At 42.2% G+C, this 23451-nt stretch overlaps 1 protein-coding gene and 2 long non-coding RNA genes across 4 annotated transcripts; all 3 read right to left on the reverse strand.

The window, feature by feature from the left end:
* Nucleotides 1-1211: 1211 nt before the first annotated feature.
* Nucleotides 1212-19034, reverse strand: etfbkmt (electron transfer flavoprotein subunit beta lysine methyltransferase). Of its 2 annotated transcripts, XM_063898853.1 has the most exons (4): nucleotides 18964-19034; nucleotides 4679-4762; nucleotides 4476-4606; nucleotides 1212-2846 (listed from the first exon to the last, which is right to left on the reverse strand). In XM_063898853.1, the coding sequence occupies exons 1-4, from the start codon at nucleotides 19017-19019 to the stop codon at nucleotides 2497-2499; spliced, it is 621 nt and encodes a 206-aa protein (XP_063754923.1). In that variant the 5' UTR covers nucleotides 19020-19034; the 3' UTR covers nucleotides 1212-2496. The 2 variants fall into 2 exon arrangements, with proteins under 2 accessions (XP_063754923.1, XP_063754915.1); XM_063898845.1 differs by lacking the exon at nucleotides 18964-19034 and having other exon boundaries at nucleotides 4679-5169.
* LOC134876053 (uncharacterized) lies at nucleotides 9152-9828 on the reverse strand. The gene is made up of 2 exons (XR_010167332.1): nucleotides 9438-9828; nucleotides 9152-9205 (listed from the first exon to the last, which is right to left on the reverse strand). It is a non-coding gene; the product is annotated as an uncharacterized LOC134876053 (long non-coding RNA).
* Nucleotides 15862-16448, reverse strand: LOC134884043 (uncharacterized). The gene is made up of 2 exons (XR_010168368.1): nucleotides 16148-16448; nucleotides 15862-15915 (listed from the first exon to the last, which is right to left on the reverse strand). It is a non-coding gene; the product is annotated as an uncharacterized LOC134884043 (long non-coding RNA).
* Nucleotides 19035-23451: the final 4417 nt, after the last annotated feature.

Below are 23451 nucleotides of genomic sequence, written 5' to 3' on the forward strand. Positions count from 1 at the left end.
ACTCATCAATTCAAATCTTCAGCATCCTCTTCTTCCCATCTCCTCCTCAATCCAGACCTTCATCACCACTAGTGGAAAGACCCAGGGGTGTTTTCCTTATTTTAAACTCACGGCTGCATTTCCCCCTTAAAGATATATACGATATCAGGATTGGGGTCTAATCACTTAAGACTATTAACATGTATATCATATGGCACGTGTCAATAATTGTTCTTTAAGCAAAAGATGAACGCCCTTGGATCCTCACTATCTCTGCTCATCCTTTCTGTATCTTTTGAATGGCATGTATCACATGATCACATTCACTGAATTCTCTGTGAGGTTTCACGTCAACGTCCTTGTACATGCTCTTTACTTGGGCTGGCATTTCCTCAATCACAGAAAAGTTTCCTGCTCAGTCTCTCGTTTTCAGCTCTTTGTATGCTGCTGGACTCTCTGTGTCTGAGAGAGGCTTCCCATTTAGAGTGTTAATGGTCAGAAAACATCCACTATTGCTTAAACTAGGTATATACTTAGCATAAGCAGAACAAGACCAACACAGAAGTGGCTGACTTAGGTAAATAGGAACAATATTTTTGGGGTATAAGCTCCCAAGATTTTAGCTGTGCGATCTTGACACACCTGGGAATTACATGCTTAACCATTAGGTGGGATAACTGGTCTAGTGTCTTGTTTAGGGTCCAACATCCAGTAGAAACTTAATGTGTCTCTTAACATTAACCTTATGTAAACATACAGTGTGCCTTATGAGACTGGCAATGGGTGGAGGACTCTTCATCAGGGAGGAACTTTCAGAATCGGGTTATAAAACTCATTGGTTCACTTGTCCTGCATTTGTGTATGCTTGAATAAATTCCCATGCTTCTTCAACCATAAGATAACCAGCTCTCAGAATTCTTTGATGCACTAGAAGCAGCTAGCAGTCCCTTATGATTTCCTTACCTCAAGTTTTTTTTTATAGGAAGTCATGAAAATGTAAGGACATTTTATAAAGCTTAGTTTGGATCAACCAGCTGATTACGAGGGCCGGACCAAAGAGGATGAAGAAGGAGACTGAGATTAGGAACTAAGACAAAAAACTAGGAGCTTACACTTTCTGGGAGTCTTACAAGGTTCTCCAAAGGTCGTCATGAGTCTGTTGTGGATCCGAGACCTTAACACTCACAACATTAATCAATAGAAACACATTAAGACACAAACATAGAAATGGATGAGGTTAAATATTATATTGTTACATAACAAGCATAATGTGTGAAAACACCACGTTGCTCCTAGCAGTTAAACGCATATTGTCTCCCAATGGATGTGAAGAATCGAACAGGTTATATAGGAAACTTCCCGCACACACACATTCCAAGTTTCAAGCGTTAGGCTGCCCAGTGAACATATTAATGGATGCATAGGTCTCGATCTTTTGACCTTGGGAGGCGACAGGCCAGTCATACAATCTTTTTTCCTCTTAAGGATTCAGCCTTATTCCCAAAATATACTATTTTAAAGATATTTGAGTTATTGCAAACATATGGTGTGTATATTTAGGCCTGTTGCTTCAGAAACTTTCTGAATAACCTTGGCTTATATAATTCAATACATTGAACTTAGATTGCATTAACAAGTCCCTCCCATCTTTAGAAACTTCTGATTTCATTCTTTGTCGGTTTCAAAGGATAAGAGTTATGGTTGCTTCTCACATTGTTTATTATTTAATATTTAAAAGTGAAATTATGTAAGCTAAACAACGGCACCAAACACTTCATATCAATCACTGAATAAAACCTGGTCAGTTGAATTAAAAAGGAATTAAACCATAACATAACTGAATCAACCTGTTATAAAATGACAAACACTTATACATATATAGGTGCGTATAGTTTGTCCATACATGCATTTGTATATTCCTTGTTGTTCGGAGTTTGATTCTCTATGTTTATTGCACTTATGGTAAGTCATTTTGGATAAAAGCGTCAGCTAAATGAACTGTAATGTAATGTAAGGTCATATATCTCCTTGTAAAGTAATTCAGTAAAATCCATGTCATCAAAGCAGGTCAGTAGGATTCTCTTTCATTGCACTGTGGAGATAAGGACAAGGAGAAAGCAGGGAAATGGGGGTCTGAAGGTGTGAAACGTCTATCAGCACCCATTCTTTCATGAGACAAGACTGTGTCTCCGGGTCTGGTCCCTTTCCAGTGTCTCAGAGAAGTGTTATAATCGTAAAACCTTGTCGTAAAAGTTGATGAGATTGGCTCTCCATTTGTTGTTTTAGTTTCTGCTTGTCTGTCCTGCAGAATGTCAAAGTATTCCGCAAGAATGTAGTTGTAGTCACCAGTGAAATGCTACATCATCAAAATCTTTCAGATGTGAATGCTGAAGGTCATACAGATCTTCAAGTGACCCTAAGTGTATAAAACTACTACAAGTAATCACATAACACCTCACACGGTCCTGGCAGTTTAGAACAGGTGGCATATTAATCACAGAAGATCCTCTCCGGTCCTCAGAGTTCAGGACGGTAGCACCAAACACTGCTGCAGGTCAGACCGTAGTTCTCCTCTCTGACAGATCTGGGAAGCTCAAACTCAGCCAGCTGATGCAGGAGGCGTCGGATGCTGTGTTCCTCGAACTGGGCTCTTCCAGGATCTCCGATCAGGACTTTGGTGCCCTGGGTTTTGATGCAGCGGTCCAGCCAGCTGTGAAGGCTGGTGGCGAGGGCCTCCTCATAGAACATGTCCCCCAAGAGGATTAGGTCGAAGCCCTCAGGCTGCGAACCAATCATGTTGTTGGACAGACAAGCAGGCGGCGCCAGGCCGTTCAGCTCAGAGTTCATGTGGGTGGCAACGGCTGCAACTGTAACACAGACAGGCAAATGAAAACACTTTAGCTTCTATCGCACCAGCTGACCAGAACACAGGTTTTATGTTACATTATTGCTATTATTACTTTAGTTTTTGACAACAGTTTAAATTTTGATTGTTTTAACATTACAATTTTTCTAACTTTACAAATCTCACATACACAAACAATCCAATGTACATAATTGGAATGAAAGCTTGAGATAAAACTAACTTATTCTCATCAAAACAGTCAGCTGTGATCATTTCCTAAAGATTATAACAACATGATTTCCAGTAGGAATTAAATTTGAAATTAATTTTATTTATTAAATCTCGCTGTTTTACTGTGAATATGTCCGACTTAAAACTACTTTTATATGATGGCTGTGAATTTAGTCTTGTTGGTTTTTAAGACACCCCACATTAGACTTTACATCAATTTTTATGTTTTACAGTAAACATCTGAAAGACATTTAGGCTTTCTTTAATATAGCAGTGCTGGAAGCATATTCTTTTGTATAATACCTTAATGTAAGAAAATGGAAACTAAATACAGATATCAGGTTTTTTTTTAATCTAGTCCCTGCCTTTTAGTGAGCCCAAACATTCAAACTTAAGTCTCTCTAGGGAACACTGCAGTGGCTCACAGTTTGCAGTATCTTGTTATGGCTCCCACCCGGTCAACTCAGATGGTCATAACAATATGGTTACCCAGTGCAGTTTGTCCACACCTGCAAGAAAATAGTTGTGACTGCTACATTGTCTTTTGCTTTTCAAGGCCTGGGAAGCGATGTTGTCAGGCTCTGCTCAAGAATTGAAAGTGCCGTGCACTACATCTTTGTATCCAATTGTATTGCTCTTCTATTCTCTTTCTACTAAGTACAATAAACTCCAGCAATTTTGTTTGGTTTCCATCATTTTGCTTACTCTGGGTTTCTTTCACAAATACATTGCAACATCCGACAGTATATTCACAGGCGTACGATGTAAGCAGAAGTATAACCCAGGATGTCATTAGTTTCTTCTAATGTGTATGTAATATGACACGAGTAGGCAATTATTTCATGGAAAGCCCCTTTGAGCAAGTACTGTTGGCTGTCTGTTTTAACTTACTTATCTTTCCTTCTACTGTACTCTGTTAATTGTTCCCTATGCTTTCATCTTTGAGACATAAATACCTTTTTGACTGTGTGCTAAGCATCAACCCTTCAGCAGTGACTTGCAGATACTTGTTGAGTTTGATCCTCATTTACAGAAGCCTAATAAACTTACATGGACGGGCCTCATTTGTTTGTTCCCTTCATTGACAGATTTCTTCTGGTTTTAACACCTTAAGAGCAGTTACAGGCTAAATGGAAAAATTCCCATTTGTAGAAAATGAACTTTATAGGACCTTTGACCTACAATGGCTTGACACCTGAAACGGTGAGACAGCATACATCTTTCTTTTCTTTTTTTTACCGTTTTTGAAAAGGGATAATTCAGTTTAAGTCACAATATCTTGTATGTAATTATATTTTTTCTCATTCAATACAGTGATCAAGTTTTGATTGTATTGTTCAATTGCTTCATCCTGTGAGCTTTTATATGCAAAGATAAAGAGTATTGTAAGAATATGACCTCAGAAGACAGCTAAGCATACCAGTGTCAATGTCATTTGCAACAACATGAGCAGCACCACTCAGTTTCGCAGCGATGGCTGAGGCTCCACAGCCGCTGCCCAGATCCAGAACTGTCTTACCCCGACACACCACAGGGTTATCCAGGAGAAACCTGCACACAGGTGACGCTGCATGAGACTTAATAACAGTAACTCACACACATAAAACCGTGTCATTATATTACCTTGAGAGTGCCTGTCCTCCTGGCCAGTATATGGCCCAGTAAGGGTCGTCAAAAGGCCAGAGCTCCGGTCTTTCTCTCCAAAATCTGCAGTTTGGTGTAAACAGCCTTAGTTTGATTTGTGGGGTCAGACTCTGCTTTCCAGCTATCTCTGTGTTTTCTAAAATAAACTTGCGGATATAATCATCAGACTGACAGCTCGCTGAGGAACATCTATGTCGGGTTGTTGGTCTAAACACTTCTATAAATACTTTAACATTACGAGTTTGTGGAGTTAACAAGCCCAACATGTTCATTATCTTATTGGAGAACTTTAGCTGTGACGCTAATCCAGAGGTGATGTTAATGATTCTCCCTTCCGCAAACAGTATCAGTGACAGTGTCAGAGCGAAAGAGCGACACCTCTAAAACATTATTATACTGACAGATGAATTAAACTGGTTTACTCGTGGTTAAGCTCCAACTGATATCAGCTGTTTGTTTCCACACGGATTCTTCTGATTCTTCTTCTCTTAGGGGTTTTTAGGGGCGGATGGCATCCAAAACGTTGCATTACCGCCCACTACTGGATACATTATAAACTGCATTTTCCAAAACAAACAACAAAAACCAAAATACAAAAATAAATAAATACTACTATAACTATACTACTTTTTATACTTTTATTTCAAATGAGAACTAATATCATTGTTCAAGATGGCATGAATACCTCTCTCAGCAGACCCTGCACTTCCTCTCCACTAACTCCCACAATGATTTCAATTCTCTCTGACTTTCTTTCTGCCTCAGCAGCACAGTTGATCACCATGGCCAGAAACGCCAAGAACTTAGTCTTGTCCTTACACAAATAATGATCCTCTTGACTCCTACCACCTACATTCCTAGACTCTTCGCTTTCTTTGCTTCTTTTTCTTCATGTATTGTTTTCTTGGCCCTATTCTTTATTATTTTAATCCCACTTTCTCTCTTTGGACAATCAGATCTCCATGCTTCATGATTCCCCCTGCACTTCCACACGGATTCAAAATAGTCTCGGACAAAAGTTCCACCGACCTCAGTCCACCACCTGAAAACGGGACACACAATTTAAGTTCCGCGCAAAACGGTATGTGTTTTCGGTAAATAAATACATTGAAATGTGTGAGCATTGGTTGAAAAAGTACTCTTATCTTGTACTTAACTAGAAGTAGAAATACCATGATGTAATAGTCTGTAACATGTAAAAATCCTGCATTCAAAATGTTACTCAAGTTAAAGAACAAACTTATTAGCATCTGAAGTAGTATTGTATTGTGTGACATGATTTGTTTTATGGAATTCTTTAAAATGTATTCCCGTTGCCAATAAGAACACTTGTTTTATTTCCGATAATTTAGCAGTATCTGCAAAGTAACTTACGGTATTCAAATCAAATCAGAATGTATTGTCATTCCAGAACATGTCATTCATGAGGGTGGAACGAAAGAGGGGAACTCAGGTGCCAATGCTGGTGCAAAAAAGCAAACAGCAAATAAGCATACATTTCAATAAATGAAGCAGAGTTAAAGTACACTATTGCAGGTTTTTAAATACAAAACAGTTTTTGTGCGAGCAGTCAAACGCACTCACTGTTTATCCAGTGGCACTGTGGACAGAAGCCTCAAGCTGTGATTACAGCACCCCTTATGTTGTCCTCTTCAAAGGTATTGCTTTTTGATGGAAGATGTGGAGGAGTCCTAATGGATAGTTTTCTTCCTGACATTGAAGTAACCCGAAGCTGACCCATGTGGCCTCAACCAGCACACCCACACAAATCTGCTTTGGTATCTTTTTTACAGATGGCTGCTGTCCATCAAAGCCGGCAAGTGTAGTGACTTGATTTCACATGGGAATTGTAACCTTGAGCCTCTGGTCATTGAGTAAGTGTGACAATACTGCAACAATGGGTTTGCAGTCTGCAGATGAAAAAGATCAGATATACAGAGACATGCTTTGTCTTTCACTATCAAGGTTGCCATTAAGGAATACTTAAAAGTATCACATTTGTTCATTCCACAGGTCTGAAATGTAACATTTAAAGGCAATTAAGTTCTGGGCTTCTGAGCTGGGAAGATATTTTTCGGCTTCATGACTGCTCTCTGCCACATATTAATTGGATATTAAGGTATTAGGAAATATATGTGGAACCTCATCGAAAGGACTTTCTTTGTTTAGACACAAAAAAGACTTCAACAGTTAACTCATTCACCGCAAGATGTTTGTTGAATAATATATAAACTGTCTTCAGTTAAGGTGAAGATTAAGCCTTCATCATTTTACTTCACCACTCTTTGCAACTGGCAATTGCAGACTTATTGCTCCTTTTCCCCCCTCGAAGGTTTGTTACTTTAAAATGTCCACATTGCGAAGACTACGAATATTTTCCCCTTCCTCCGCTTCTCTTTTTTGATGATCTGTGACCAGACACCCTAGACTGGAATTCCTTCAGGAAATAAAGTTCAACTCTTATCTGATGAACTCCCCTTGTAAAATACCCTTTTCTCACCAAACCTTTCTGTGATTTAAGCTGATAAAAACACTCCTCCATCCCCTCTGCAGTAAATGTTCCCCGTTGCCTCCTGTGCCACGAACCTGGAGTTTACAGAAACGCAAGCTGCAAAGACAAAGCACTGTGTGTCTTTAACCTAAAGTGAACACATGTTTCCCTTATAGAAAAAACAAGGTATTTATATAGTGCCATGCTTCTCAGAATATTGAAAGGGACCTGTGAGGGTCCTTGAAGGATTCACATGCAACATCTGAAAAATAGAGGGGAATCAGTGTTTGCTTTATAATAATACACTTTATTTATATAGCACCTTTCATCCAAGATGCAGACCAAAGTGCTTTACAGAGTAAAATGAGAATCAAAACAAAGAGTGAGGAACATAATTAAAAACAAGTTAGAAACAAACAGAAAGATTTATATCACAGAACCATACAAAAACAGTGATACCACTCAAATTACCCCAAATTGAAAGCCAAATGAAAAAGAAAGGTTTTTAATTTTCTCAGTTTGCTATTTTAAGATCCAATGGAAGGCTGTTCCACAGTCTGGGGCCATAAAAACAGAAAGCAACCTCCCCAGATTTCTTGTAAAATACTCTGGATATTTCTCAAAGAAAGACATTGGAGGGTCTGAGTGTCATTGTTTGTCAAATGAAAGACAGTCACTGATATATGTAGGGGTAAGGTTATGTAAAGCCTTATTAGAAGTGAGTTTTGTGATACTGAATTATTGTTTGGATGGTTCTTCATGTATCCTGAGATATAGAATAAGAAGCATTGTGTGGTCACCATGCCATAAGTCTTAGTAAAATATAAAGAAGTTGAAAGATAACGATGATGTGAGGCCTCAATTATACTAAAACTCTATCGGAGGGGAATACAAAAGTATTGCATTAGAATTCAATATGATTGAGAGACTTAGTTTCAGTCAAAATAAGGAAATGTTGGAGGTCCCTCTATTGGACAACATTGTTATTTCTAAAGGAATGTTTTATTCAAACAATATATTCCTGTGTGTGTTTCCTCTTTTTGGCTCTTCCATGTTGAATGATTTATTTCCAAGACACTTTTTAAGTTTAAAGTGGAACTTCCATCACACATGATTGTTAGTAATAGTTACATTGACACTGAGGCATTAATGCTTAAGTTACATTTCGTTTTTGCAGTCAAGTGATTGTCGTTCTTATTGTGGTGGAAACTTCTGAAGCAATGGAGACGAAACCCAGAGAGACAGGGGAGAGCAGGAACTTGATGACAAAACACTGATGGATTTATTTGGAGTTGCGGCCGGAGAATTGACAAGACATTTACTGCAGACACGAGTTGCCACAGCGGTTGCCAAACCAATTCTGAATATCTCAAAAATAGGAAGAGCGTTTAACTAGTTCCGAATGGGTAATCAACATTCTTCAAGCGCCAGACTAAACAGGCGCGGACAATACGTCTAACTAAAACTGTCATCTAGGTCACAAACAAGGTGTTTACCGGAGCATCTGTCCCTAAATAATAAAGTCAATCTTAGGTCAGCATGAGCTTGTACCCACTGTGGGAACAACAAGGCTTCGGAAGCCCAGGCTGCCCCTCAATGAAGATAACAGCACATCCAAGGCCGAAGAACGATGCCATGGCAAGATAGACAGAGGAAAGAGAAAATGATGAACTAGGTCAAAGGTTAAACACCTAAGCAAAATATTCCATAACATTTATTAGCTTTTTTGTAACAGCCTAATTTATAGAGTAACCAGTAACAATAACTGTCAGATAAACTATAGCATTATAAAGACCTCGATAAAGAAGAATTTAAAATATTGAATCCCTCACCTATAAACATATCCCAGAAAAAAGCTTTCATGAACTTGAGAGGTGTACTGCCCTCGCAGTGCATGTGCCGATGCAAGGCTAGACAGTCAGATAACGGTTAGCTAGAAGCCCTCCAAAAAACCACAAGGCTTGACTTTTCTTGTCCTTTAATGAAGTCTTCTTTTTTCCAACATCACCGTAAAACTGCAGATTACAGAAATAAACACACTTTACTTACTTAAAACACAGTGTGAGTTGGCATAGAATGAGTACATTTCAATTAGCCTCCACAAATGAACAAACTGAGAAGAGTTAGCATGTTAACACAAAATAGCATCTCAGCATGAGCTAACGTTAGCAGAGTAGGCTATACTCATAAAAACACAACAAGTAGGTCTTGATATAAAATACACATTTGACCACTTATAATACTTACAGACAAATATTCTCCAAGGCAAAAGCGTTTGTAACCTTTGACAATATGATTTTAACAGTCTGCTTATCTGTCTGTGCGTGCCTCAGCTCTCCTGAGCATGTAATGAGGAGAACAACCGCGCTGGTTACATAGCTGCTGCTAACGCACTGAGCGCTCACTACGATGCGGTTTCTCGAGACCAAAGAAAAGACCACTCACTCTGACGCAGTTTCTTACAACCAAGAACATACACTTTTTAAATCTACGTATGAACTGATGAATTTTAACTTAACTTATTACTTTTAACTTTTTCATCTGCAAAGGCAGAACACTCCCCGCTTGATATGATTACATTATATCACTCCAGATACACACAAATTTTAAAGCGGAATGCTTTCTGAAAACAACACACATTAAGTCTCTGAAAGAAGGACTACGATCTCCGAGACCGGCCTTAAGAACACCTTATTTGTCCCATCTTTCACAATCCGCACTTCGACTTTGCGGACTCTGTTATCACTGCTTGGCAAAGTCTTCACGACTAGACCCATAGGCCATTCGTTCCTGCTGACTTGGCTGTCTTTCAGCAAGACGACATCTCCTTCTTTCACATTTGGTTTGTCCTCTGTCCACTTCCTGCGGCTCTGTAGCGTAGACAGATACTCTCCCTTCCATCTCTTCCAAAACGTGTCAGCAAGACACTGAACGTGTTTCCACTGCTTGCTGTACAACTGAGCTGTGTCGAAGTTTCCACTGGGGGCTGAAACTGCACTCATCTTTTGAGTAAGGAGTGTCGCTGGGGTGAGCACCATAGGCATATCCGGGTCTGTGGATATGGCAACAAGAGGTCTCGCGTTCATGATTGCCATGACTTCTGCCATGAAAGTACTCAGGACTTCATGAGTGAGACGTGTTGGTCCTGCCTGAAGCAACATCGCATCCAGGATGCGCCTGGCAACCCCGATGAGCCTTTCCCAGGAGCCGCCCATGTGGGAAGCATGAGGGGGATTAAACACCCAGGAGCAGCCTTTCTCCTGGAGGTACTTCTTGATTGTTGTGTCTTCTGTGCTTATACCCAGTTCTCCACAAGCTCCCACAAAATTGGTCCCTCTGTCTGACCGCAGATGTTTTGCTGGACCTCGAACCGCAAAAAACCTCCGGAGAGCGTTGATAAAGCTGTCGGTTGACATGGTTTCGATTAGCTCGATATGTACTGCTCTGGTCGACATGCATGTAAACAACACAGCCCAGCGTTTGCTGTCTGCCGATCCTCCTCTTGTCCGACGTGTCATGACGGACCACGGACCAAAGACATCGAGGCCAACTGTGGTGAATGGGGGCTCAGGAGTAAGTCGGTCGGCAGGCAGATCGGCCATCTTCTGATTCTCCAACCTTCCTCGTAGCCTGCGACAGGTAACGCACTTGTAAATGACAGAAGACACTAGACGCTTGCTCCCAATTATCCAGTATCCAGCCGATCTTATGGCTCCTTCTGTAATGTGTCTTCCTTGATGAGTTACTTGTTCGTGGAAGTGTCTCACAAGAAGTGTAGCGATGTGATGCGTGTGTGGAATTATCAATGGATGTTTTTCTTTCTTTGAGAGATCAGCATGAGAAAGACGACCTCCAACACGAAGCATACCATCTTCGTCCACGACTGGATTGAGTCTTTTGAGTGCGCTCTGCTTGGGGTGGGTCTGTTCGCTTTCAAGACACTTGAATTCCTCTTTAAAGGCACTGTGCTGAACAGAGCGGATGATCACAGCTTTGGCTTGTAGAAGCTCACTCATGCTGGATGCGTCTCCGAAACACTTCCATCCTTTCTTTTCATCCTTGTCTGACTTTCCTTTGAAGGATGCTGCAACGTGAATAAGTCTGGCTACGGTGTGATAGAGTGTTCTCCAGCTTGAACATCTCTCAAAGTGTTGAGAGCCCAACTGAGACTCTGATGCCTTGGTTGCCAGAACTGTAGCCTCCGGACGAATCTCCTCATCCACTTCAGGCTCAATGAGGGCGAAGACACTAGAATCGGATATCTCCGCTGCTTTGTTTTGATAGAGAAAAGCTGGACCTGACAGCCAGCTGCTCTGCTGGAGTTGGCGTGCTGGCATGAACCTTGTCGCATGATCAGCGGGATTCAGATCCGTCGGCACATAGTGCCACTGACTGGGGTGTGTAGATCGTCTGATCCGAGTTACCCGGTTGGAGACATAGAGGAAAAATCTTCTTGTACAGTTATGAATGTAGCCAAGAACGATCTTACTGTCCGTGAAGAACTTGACAGTGTCCACTTCCACGTCCATCTCATCACTGATCAGCTCGTACAGCTCAACAGCCAGCACAGCTGCGCAGAGCTCCAAACGTGGAATGGTGTGAGCGGGCCGAGGAGCTAACTTTGATTTCCCCATGACAAACCCAACGTGATACTGTCCCTCGGCGTCTGTAGCTCTCATGTAAGTCACTGCTCCTATGGCTACTGTGGAAGCGTCTGAGAAGATACACAGTTCTTTTGTCTGTGTTGAAGACAGCGAAACTGGTATGTAGCATCTCCTTATGTGCAGGTCTTCCAGAGCTTTCAAAGAGTCTCTCCACGAGTTCCACTCTGCCTCCATTTGTGGAGGGAGAGGAGCATCCCACTCACTCTGCTGAGATGACAACTCCCGGAGAAGCGCTTTTCCTTGCATGGTAATAGGAGCTACGAAGCCCAAGGGGTCATACAGACTGTTGACCGTAGACAACACACCTCTTCGCGTGTATGGCTTTTCTTCGCGTGACACCAGGTAAGTGAAGCTGTCTGATTCCAAGTTCCAGGAGAGGCCTAGACTCCTCTGAAGAGGGAGGGGATCCACTCCGAGATCCAGATCCTTGAGATCTTTGGCTCGGTCCTCGACCGGAAACGCTTCCATCACCTGGCTACTGTTCGACGCCAGCTTGTGCAGTCGCAGGTTGGATTCTGCCAACATTTCTCTGGTTCGTGTGAGGAGATCTATCGCCTCTTCTGGTGTGGCGACAGACATGAGACCATCATCGACGTAAAACTGCCTCTCAACGAACTGTCTTGCGTCAGAACCATGTTCTTGTTCACCTTTCTGCGCTGCTCGTCTCATGCAGTATATGGCCACCGCAGGTGAAGGGCTGTTTCCAAAAACATGGACCTTCATCCTGTACTCGGTCACATTCTTGTCAATGTCATTGTCTTCATAACAGAGGTACCGTAGATAGTCTCTGTCCTCTTCTCGGACGACGAAACAATAAAACATTTGTTCCACGTCTGCTGTAAGAGCCACGCGTTCTTTACGGAACCGCAGAAGAACTCCTAGCAGAGTGTTATTCAAATCCGGTCCACTCAGGAGGACGTTGTTGAGTGAGGTTCCATCACACTCGGCGCTTGAGTCGAAAACTACACGTATCTGGGTAGGTTTCTTCGGGTGATACACACCAAAGGTTGGTAAATACCAGTGTTCTTTCTCTTTGTCCAGAGCTGGAGCAAGCTCGGCTTGGTCACTGTCCAGCATTTTCTGCATAAACTTGATGTAATGCTCTCTTGTTTCCGGCTTTTTCTCCAGGGTTCGCCGAAGTGAGCAGAGGCGTTTCAAGGCTTGCTGCCTGTTGCTTGGAAGGCGTCGCCTGGGAGCTCGGAATGGTAAAGGAGCCACCCAGCTATTTTCTTCATTTTGATAGACGTCTGTGTCCATGATAGCTAGGAAGGCTTTGTCTTCTATGGACAGCGCTAGCTTGTTGTCATCCTTGGACCTGTCGAACACAGAAGACCCCAAGTTGTCTGTGTCCACATGGAGACTTGTGTTTACGTCACCTGCTGGTAAGGTCGTGCTGTGATGAGGAGCCATACCACCGTAGTCTTCCTTCACGTGGATACTGTTTGGACATGGCTGTAGGTAGGACGTGCGGCCGTTGTTCAATACGTTTGTTCTGTAGACGTTCACTTTTGATGGCTTATGAACTGAGCCCAAGCACACTTCTCCCACAATGACCCAGCCTAGGTCTAACCTCTGAGCGTAAGGTGCGTCCTGGGGCCCGTTGATTTGCTCACGTACCTTGTGTACGCTTAGGATGTCCCTCCCTAAGAGCAAGAGGATAGGTGCGTTGTGGTCCACAGGCGTGATTTTACCAGCCACTGACCGTAGATGGGGGTGATAGTGTGCGTCCTCTGGGGACGGGATTTCTGTCCTGTCGTCAGGCACCATGTCACACTCTATTAAGGGAGGTAGGGCAAGCTTTACTTTTCCGTCCATGGACTCAATGACGAAGTTAGTAGCTCTCCTGCCAGACGTCTCTAACTTCCCAGCACAGGTTTTGAGAGTGTAAGGGGCAGAGCTAGTTTTTACTCTGAAGAGACTGAAGAACTCTGTCTTGGCTAGGGACTTATTGCTTTGTTCGTCTAGCACTGCATACATGTTGATTGATTCCTCCTTTCTCCCTTCAGGATATGCTTTCACCAAGCAGATCTTTGAACAAGAGCGTGCACCGTCTGCATTCCCACAAACCTCTGTACATTTTGAGTTGACAGAAGAAGGTCGGCTTTCGCTCTGCTCCCCGCTTTCGTTTCTGTCGTCAGCTGCACTCTGCATGGTCAGAAGAGGAGGACCGGGGTGCAGAGCTGTGATGTGTTTGTCACTGCTACACTCAGAACACTTGACAGTCATTTTACAGTCTTTGGCCATGTGTTGAGTAGACCCACAACATCTGTAGCAGATGTAATTCTCTCTGAGGTATGACTTGCGCTCTTCTAGAGTTTTGTTTCTAAAGAGCTTACACTTTTTCAGTGGATGGGGCTTTTTATGTATCGGACACTGACGATCAGGTTCTTCCATTTTCTTCTGAAAAGGACTGGCTTGGTAACCTGATGACTCTGCAGGGATGTCAGTTTTATGTACAGCTACAGGCCCCCTACCACTGTACTTTGTAGGCCTTTCTGTTCTGGGAGTGACGTGACTGCTGATGGGGGTTATAGCGAAGCTTGGATCGTTTTTTATCTTTGCTTGCTGTTCTACGAACCTCGAGAAGACAGAGAAGGGAGGAAAAGCCACTCTGTAATCCTCCTTGTACTTGCTTCCGAAGCTGGTCCATTTCTCTTGGAGGTTATACGGGAGTTTCTCCACTATTTGTTTCACACCACGTGCTGTATCCAAATATGAGAGCCCTGGGAGTGCACCGTCTTGCTTAGCACCCTCCAGTTCACAGAGAATGTCACTTAGCTCTCTCAGCTTAACAGTGTCTTTATTGGTCAGCCTTGAGAAGTTCTCAATCTTTTTAAGCAGCGCGTCCTCGATGACCTCAGGAGTCCCATAACACTCTTCGAGACGTCGCCAGACCATCGCAACACCTGCGGCGGGATTGAGGACGTGCACTGCGCGAACTCTCTTGGCCTGCTCCGACGATTCAGCTCCCAGCCATTTTGTTAACAGGTCCAGTTCTTCTCTGGCTGAAAGATTCAAGTCTCTTGTGGAGCTTAGAAAGGAAGCCTTCCATGACCAATAATTTTCTGGTTTGTCATCATATTGCAGAAGGCCAGCACTAACCATTTCTTTTCTGATGAGATATCTTGCGAAGTCTTGTGCGCCATTAGTCTCATGTGCGTACTGTCTTGTATGGTTAGCTGTGTACTGTGCACCGTAAGGTTGAGTGTCACTCAGTGTCCTTGCTGGTTCTTTTTTCACGTCTTCGTAAACGTGCTGTGTGTTTCTCTGAATGTCATGAGAAACTCTGGGCTTAGTGTCAGGTGTTTCCTGTTCATCTAGTTTTATTCTATGTGTCCCCACGACGACAGGTTCGTAAGGCAGTTCCTGTATGAACATGTCTGAGTGTCGACGTACGTACTCACTAGTACGTTGAACTGCACTGAAGGGCTCTTCTTCGACATCTGGAAGCTGGCTGAGCTTCCCGCTTTCGACCTCTGCCTCCAGAAAGGCTGAAGCCTCCGCTTCAGCTGCAGCCACAGTTTTTTGACTCTGGAGGAGATGGAGATCAGCGTCAAAGCCAGCTTTTTGCTTCAGCAGGTTTGCTTCAAGTTCAGCTTTCTGCTTCATGACGTTAGCCTCTTTTTTTCAGCGAAGGCTAACGCAGCCTTTGCAGCTTTCGCCTTAGCGTAGGCCTTTGTAGCTGAAGACGTTGTTGATGTGTAACTACCAGATGCTCTAGATGACCGAGACTTAACATCTCGTGCTTGATGAGTCTCTTTTTTCTTGGTAGCTTGATCTACAGTCTCTGTTAGCTGCTCTTCACCAGCTGCTTCTTGCTGTGTAGTGGTACAGTCTTTAAGATAGTTTCTTCCTGAGCGCAGACTCATGTTGCTGAATATTGTGTTTACTGCTTGAGCCCGCCGTGTGATGTCTTTTTACTGTACTGCCCTCGCAGTGCATGTGCCGATGCAAGGCTAGACAGTCAGATAACGGTTAGCTAGAAGCCCTCCAAAAAACCACAAGGCTTGACTTTTCTTGTCCTTTAATGAAGTCTTCTTTTTTCCAACATCACCGTAAAACTGCAGATTACAGAAATAAACACACTTTACTTACTTAAAACACAGTGTGAGTTGGCATAGAATGAGTACATTTCAATTAGCCTCCACAAATGAACAAACTGAGAAGAGTTAGCATGTTAACACAAAATAGCATCTCAGCATGAGCTAACGTTAGCGGAGTAGGCTATACTCATAAAAACACAACAAGTAGGTCTTGATATAAAATACACATTTGACCACTTATAATACTTACAGACAAATATTCTCCAAGGCAAAAGCGTTTGTAACCTTTGACAATATGATTTTAACAGTCTGCTTATCTGTCTGTGCGTGCCTCAGCTCTCCTGAGCATGTAATGAGGAGAACAACCGCGCTGGTTACATAGCTGCTGCTAACGCACTGAGCGCTCACTACGATGCGGTTTCTCGAGACCAAAGAAAAGACCACTCACTCTGACGCAGTTTCTTACAACCAAGAACATACACTTTTTAAATCTACGTATGAACTGATGAATTTTAACTTAACTTATTACTTTTAACTTTTTCATCTGCAAAGGCAGAACAAGAGGCCTGTACCACGAAGCAGGATTTGGGGTTACCGAGGTAACTTCAGGGTTAACTCTGGGTTTTCGGTCCTACGACGCTGGTTTACTTCTTACCGGGGTAGATCTCCATGGTAACTTATGCTGAACACCTAACCTGCTCCAGAGCAGGTTGTGTTCCAGATAAGAGATCAACTCCATGAAAGCCCCATGAAAGCCCCGTCTGCTGACCAATCAGAGCTCAGTGTGGAGTTTAAAGCTATAGAGCTCCTGCAGATGATGTCATATATGCTGGTCACGTGACGAGATACGACAGGGGCAGCCATTTTGGCAGTCATCGCGGCAGTAAATTGACAGGCACTGGCAGACTGTCAAGGATGGTGGATAACTGCTGTGCACCAGGTTGCACAAATAGGCGTGGGAAAAAGAAAGGTGTATCGTATTATCGCATTCCTAAAGACGCGGAGAGGAGGGAGAAGTGGATTGGAGCGATTAAAAGAGCCAGGAGCCTTCAGAAAAAGACTGAAAGATGGGACCCCCCGGCCGTTGGCTTTCGCTTATGCAGTGATCACTTCATATCAGGTGGGTGAAGGAATACAGTACAATGCTACAAAAAGTTTCTGGTCAGTTTAATTAAATTTAATTAGTTTAATTTAAGAAGTAGCACCCAGTTATTATAGCTAACGGACACTGTGATGTCCCTTTTTAACTCAACAAGTGTGGCTCTGGCGCAGCCTAGCCAGTTAGCAAGTTAGCTTGTAGCAAGCTAGTGGTAAACAAACCCGTGTTGAAATATTCCTTCTTATTTTGTAGGGAGAAAGAGTGATAATCCGTTGAGTCCGGATTTTATCCCCTCAATTTTCGATTACCTTATTATTATTAGCTAGCCAAGCTAATAAACAAACAATGCTAACGTGACACTGCCTATCAAACTGGAATAATTTAATACTTACCCTTGCAGTGATGATGCCGAAGTTTTTGGATGTAAGACTCCACAGTTGAATGTTGTTTACGAAGCCGGACTGACACCATTTGTAAGCCTCCAAGCTTTTGTACGCTCTGAGGGAGTCTCCTGAGTACACTGATGGAAAGCTTACAAGATAGCTGTGGATGTCTGCGTAGCGCAAGTCGGGTACATCGTCTTCAGAGCAGGAGGTTATGCTCTTGAAAAGCACACCGGGTGAATTATATGGGTCGCTTATATTTAATCTCTCTAATTTTGTACTATAAAGCCGAATTTCACTTGAATTAAAATGAGAAGTATACTCGCTCGGTAAGAAAACACTGGCACCGGTGGTCATGTTGACTGCCAAAATGGTGGCTCCCAACCAAAAGTCACGTGACCGCAGGAGCTCTATACATACTACAGGATAAAGGAAATACAGTTTAAACTGCCACACGCAGGAACGACGGACGGCAAACTTGTTGACTATGTGAACATGAAAAGGAATAGAATCACTGCCCATCTTCAGAGCGATTAGACTATTATTACATTTGCAGCAAGCAAGCTTACTTGAATATCTGCCACAACAGTAGTATCCGGAGCAAAGTAACTCAGAGCATTGCGTACAGTCCACGGAACTGAAGGTGCAGACGTGGATGTGTCGCATTTATCATTCAAATCAAGTCATCAATCACATCAAAATATGTGTCAATTCCTCGAGCCGTATCTGGCCGTGCAACAATTACAGTGCCACATACTGTATGCACAACAACACATTAAGTTGACGAAACACTCAAGTGTAATTAAAGTGTCAGTTCCATTCGTGTGTTAGATGGGGGGGGCAGTGATATTGTAAACCTGTCAATTTACGCATTCAAACAGTCGGTAGTTTTTTACCAGCTGTTCTTCCTGCACCTCCAGCTGCACCTATGTTGGTTTTATCATGGACCAAATGTTTAATTCGTAAGTTTAATGTATGTTTAAAGTTGAACTTCTTCTTTGTCTAACGTGATAGTTTACTCTTCATTCATGACGCTCCGCTCAGTACGCTTCTCCGGGTTTGTGATTGGTCAAATGTTACTAACCCTGGCCCTTTCACGTCAACACGCTCACGCCGGACAGAGAAACCCTGGGTTGATCGAGTTGATAACCAGCGTAGTAGGACCTATTAGCGAGATCGCGTTTGTTAGGTTTAGACAACTCAAACATATCCAGGGTATGTTGAACAGGCTTTGTGGTACAGGCTTCTGGTCACTAATGGAAGTTAAGTCCCAAAACATTTGTAAACGCAGGAAAGAAAAATGCTGAAGTTTGAGTGCTAATTCTTGTTATCTTAAAGGTCCCATAGAATGGAAAACTGTATTTACCTTGGCATAGTTGAAGAAGGAGAGTTCGGTACATTGAACTGACATACTGTGAACCTCAAACCCCATTGTTTCCTTCTTCACGTGCAAATCATGAATATGCATATCACAGCGGTAAAACGGGCCAATTACAACAATCCCTGTGTGTTACATAACATACGGTAGTCCAGGCCCAACATTTGCATAATCCAGCTGCTGGAAACACTAACGCTAAAACGTACCCCTCCAGTAACGTTGCTCTCCAATCTCCGACCAGCTGACGTTTCTTCAAATTCATCGTTTCCTCCTCGTTAAACGCTCAAACATGTAAGGTTGGATGCCAATAGCCTCCATGGTTCATCTCTCACAGTTTCACGAACTTCACCTGCTTCTGTGGGCTCTGAGGCAGCCATGGGTTGCTCCTTGTAAACCAGCCAATCAGAGCAGAGGTCGTCATAATTATTTAAATGAGCCCCCAAATAAGGCAATTCAGCTTGTTTCATTCTAGGACCGAATCATAGGTTTGTAAATGAGCCTGTAAAACCACATCTGGACATGTTTTGGATCAACCGAAGTTATATACCTTCTTTGTAGACATCAGAGAACAATTTAAAATACCAGATTGATGCATTCTATGGCACCTTTAAATCAGTTAATGAAATTGCAACTCTTTGAGGGGCCAATTTTCACGGTGTGGGGGAAAAGGACCCAAGCACAGAACGAATGGAGGAGGCAGGTATGGTGTTTGAACTAAAAGCGAGCTTTATTTCAATAAAAGCTGAAAACAAAAAGGAAAAAAACAAACAAACAAACTATTAACCAGGGGACACGAGATATGGAACAGCAGGAAATATCAATTAGACCGGGTAGGGAACAACGATGACAACCGGACAAGAGACAAAAGGGGAACCAAGACTAAATACACAAGGCTAATCACAAGACAAGACGCAGCTGGAAAGGGGAGGAGAAACACAGCGGCAACAGGTCTACACAATGACACAATCAGGCACAGGAGGGAAACTCAGACAGGAAGTGAAACTAAACATTTCAAAAATAAAACAGGAAACAACAGACACAAAACAAGGATCATGAGACCAATGTCCCCTGATTTATGGGTTTCAATCAAAGACTTCTTTAGACAACCAGTCTGAGACCCGGCACTCTCATATTAAAATGATGGTATTCACACAATATGTTTATTTTCTTTGTAACAAAGCAGCTTCCTTCCGGCTTGAGAGTGAAAAATGACAAAGCAGCATGTCTCTGAGTCTGTCATTATAGTAATCTGAATGCAATCTCACTGACCCCTGCATACATTCCCTTAGAGCCAGCAGGTGCTTAATTGTCTCTGAACGTCGACCCTGAGCGCACAGCGCTGATTCCTGTAGAGAAAGACGAGTCGGCATTATTCCCCACATATTTTTCCTTCACTAGGTTACATTCTTTGCCATGCAACCTCTATTATTATCACTAGCCCGAGCATGGGCACAAAACGTTCTTCTTTTACAATGCTCTATATCAACATGTACCTATACATTTAAAAAAGTTATTACATCAATATCAAGAAATGTGGATTCAAGTTTCAGATGTACACACATTTATAATTTTTTTTTAATGTAACAACCCCCAGGTTTGCATGAAATCCTTAATATCTAGAAAAGAAAGACAAGCTACGACCTCAGCGTCCACAATAGGAAGATGATGGTGCAGTGTTGATTCAGTATGTCCACCTGCCATTTTTCTGCTGACTTTACACAAAGCTGACTGCACCTTAAATGATACATACATACATACATACATACATACATACATACATACATACATACATACATACATACATACATACATACATACATACATACATACATACATACATACATACATTTTTTTTCCACCTGGTTTAGGATAAGCGACTTCAGTTTGACCTCTGAATGGGTTTGGCTTAGTCCAAAAATGTGCACTGCAGGGTGCCAGAAATACATGCCAGGAAATGATGAAAGCATCACTTATTGAGAGAGCTTATTGTTTGAAAAATACAGATCAAAACAATGAGCTGTACTGAATTAATTGTTTCTTGTTTAATTATTACTGCATATGACTGGCAGAACAGTGAAATAATCAAACAATATGATCGAGATGGATCTCACTGGTGTTGCGTGTGATGTTAACAGCACAATATGCTTCACTTTCAAAGGTAATTGATAAAGAAAAAGCATTACACAAAGGTACCTCTTAGATATTCTCACATTAACTCATTTCTGCAGTTATGCAAATACCCCAATTAATATGCTTCTGATGAATAAAGCTTTGCGCAGGAGTGAGCTCAATGATATCCTCAGAAGAACAAGTGGTACTTGTGTTTTCATCCAAGAGAGAAGGGGGGTGGGGGGGCCATTGCATAATGTTTTCTTTGGCTAATTTCTTTGGACAAAGATTCATATTAGCAAGAACAATTTCCTCTGATGTTTAGTGATTGTTTCTGCCTGTCCATCTGTAGTCAACAAAAATGTACACATCTATTTGGTGTACAATAGTGACCTCTTAAGTGGTGTGTAAGAACTAATCACCCAAAGTGCACTTATCATCTGTAGATAAAATTGCATTTAGTTGGACTTGTTTTGTTTTGTTCTGTTCTTTTGTTTCATTTCATGGTGAACCTTCTTCAGGTCATTGAATACAAGGAGGCCAATGTCGGGCATGTCAAGTGTAAATAGCTCTTTGATTCAGGAGCTTATTTTCTTTTTAAAAATGGGAACCATGGGAACAGCACACTGTTATCGATATATTCACACACACACACACCCACACCCACACCCACACACACACACACACACACACACACACACACACACACACACACACACACACACACACACACACACACACACACACACACACACACACGTGTAGCTGCATGTGCGGTGCACTTATGTGCTTGTTTGTGTTTGTCAGTGGAGCTGTATATGCAGACGGGTCTCAGAATAAAAAAAAAGCACAGGATGTGAATCTCATTAAATCAGTTTACACATGCAGTGATTGACAAATCAGCTGCACTCAAATAAGTACAGTGTTCTGCAGGGAAACTATTGTTCTCTCATCCATGTCTATAAAAATACAGAGAGGAAGAACAAAATTATTTCTGCTAAAAAAACAAAAATGCATTAGTAAGATTTATCAGATTAATTCCAATTGTTCCTGAGTGTCTGACTTCAACAGATTGTGACCAGACAGTGTTTGAGTTGTCAGATAAAAGTCCCAGCTGTGTGTGTGTGTGTGTGTGTGTGTGTGTGTGTGTGTGTGTGTGTGTGTGTGTGTGTGTGTGTGTGTGTGTGTGTGTGTGTGTGTGTGTGTGTGTGTGTGTGTGTGTGTGTGTGTGTGCAGCCACAGTGACCCACAGCTTGCTGGAAAATATTGAAAAATGAGAGGGAATAGAAATGGTCAGACTGCAGAGTAGTAGGGAAAGAAAATGAGAGTGTCTTTAGTTCTTGTCTGTGATATAAAAACGTACCACTATTTAAAAGTTGTTTTTTTTGCCACAATAAACTGCGCTGAAACTGCTACTCCCCTTACAGTTGCACACTCATAAAAATGTCACCTCAAAATAGAACAAAATAGGCCATTTCCCCTGAAAAAAATTTGTTTCAAAGGCAGTAAGATGTGAGGCAGGAGGAGGCAGCAGGGCTCCCTGGTGTATAACACTTACCGGAGATAACAAGACAAAGAAGAGGATGGGGGCTGTAGTGCACATGCAGGCAACAGACTCACCTCTCTAAATACTCCTTGTGTCAAATGGTTGGAATAACGTGCAGGCCGCCATGTTTAATGTTCCTGGAGAGCGTTTGGGGAGCGGGTCACCACTCGGTGTGCTGAGAGGACTGTTTGTGCAGAAGAAGAAAAAGAGACGGAGCACGGTGGGGGGGATTCCCAGGTAGTTAAAGGTTAAAGCAGAAGTCTCACACAATGTGAGGACAACATGCAGAGAAAAGGGTTGTGCACTGATAAGAAAGTTGTGAGTGTTGCCTTTTTATAAATTAGTATGGGAGTTTCCTTAAGTCATTCAACTTTTTGATTTTGATAAGCCTGTTTTTTTCCGTCAAAGGGAAATGACGCTTACCTTAGACACCGTTAGAGACACCATAAATCTCAAGAAATCAAACAAGCCTTTTTTAAGGAAATAATTGTTGGGGTTTTTTGCCCCTCTGGGATAATAATAGGCCATCACCAACACAAAACTGTAACAGAGAAACTATTTATTTTGTTTATCAAAGGCTCTTAGCTCTCAATGAGCTGCCCTCCTCTGAAGTGATGCAGTATGTTTTATCTCCATCTTTTGTGCCACATTGAGAAGCTCATATGCTGTGGAGGTGCCAGCAGGGATGATGTTTGCTTTACTTCAGTCAGAACTCTTCCCTCATCGCTTCAGGCATGCTGCGACTCAGGAATTGTCTAAAAGAGCCTCCTTTTCCAGGAGGCTTTTGAAAGCAGAAACACCTGAAGGCAGGAAACAGACACACACTCCATTATGTTGACAGGATGGATGACATTTTACTTTTTCAAATAATAACCTTCATAATGATTTGCATAGAATACACTCAGCAACTTTTTAAGCACCACCATATTTTGTGCTTCTGTGTGTCACGACATGCAGTTGTGCTAACTTTAGATGACTTAACAAACACTTTTTACAGTTTAATAAGAAGAGAAAAGCAGAGATGATTACAGATTAAGTC

The sequence above is a fragment of the Eleginops maclovinus genome, chromosome 2, assembly GCF_036324505.1.
Source record: "Eleginops maclovinus isolate JMC-PN-2008 ecotype Puerto Natales chromosome 2, JC_Emac_rtc_rv5, whole genome shotgun sequence".
In the NCBI taxonomy this organism is placed as follows: domain Eukaryota; kingdom Metazoa; phylum Chordata; class Actinopteri; order Perciformes; family Eleginopidae; genus Eleginops; species Eleginops maclovinus.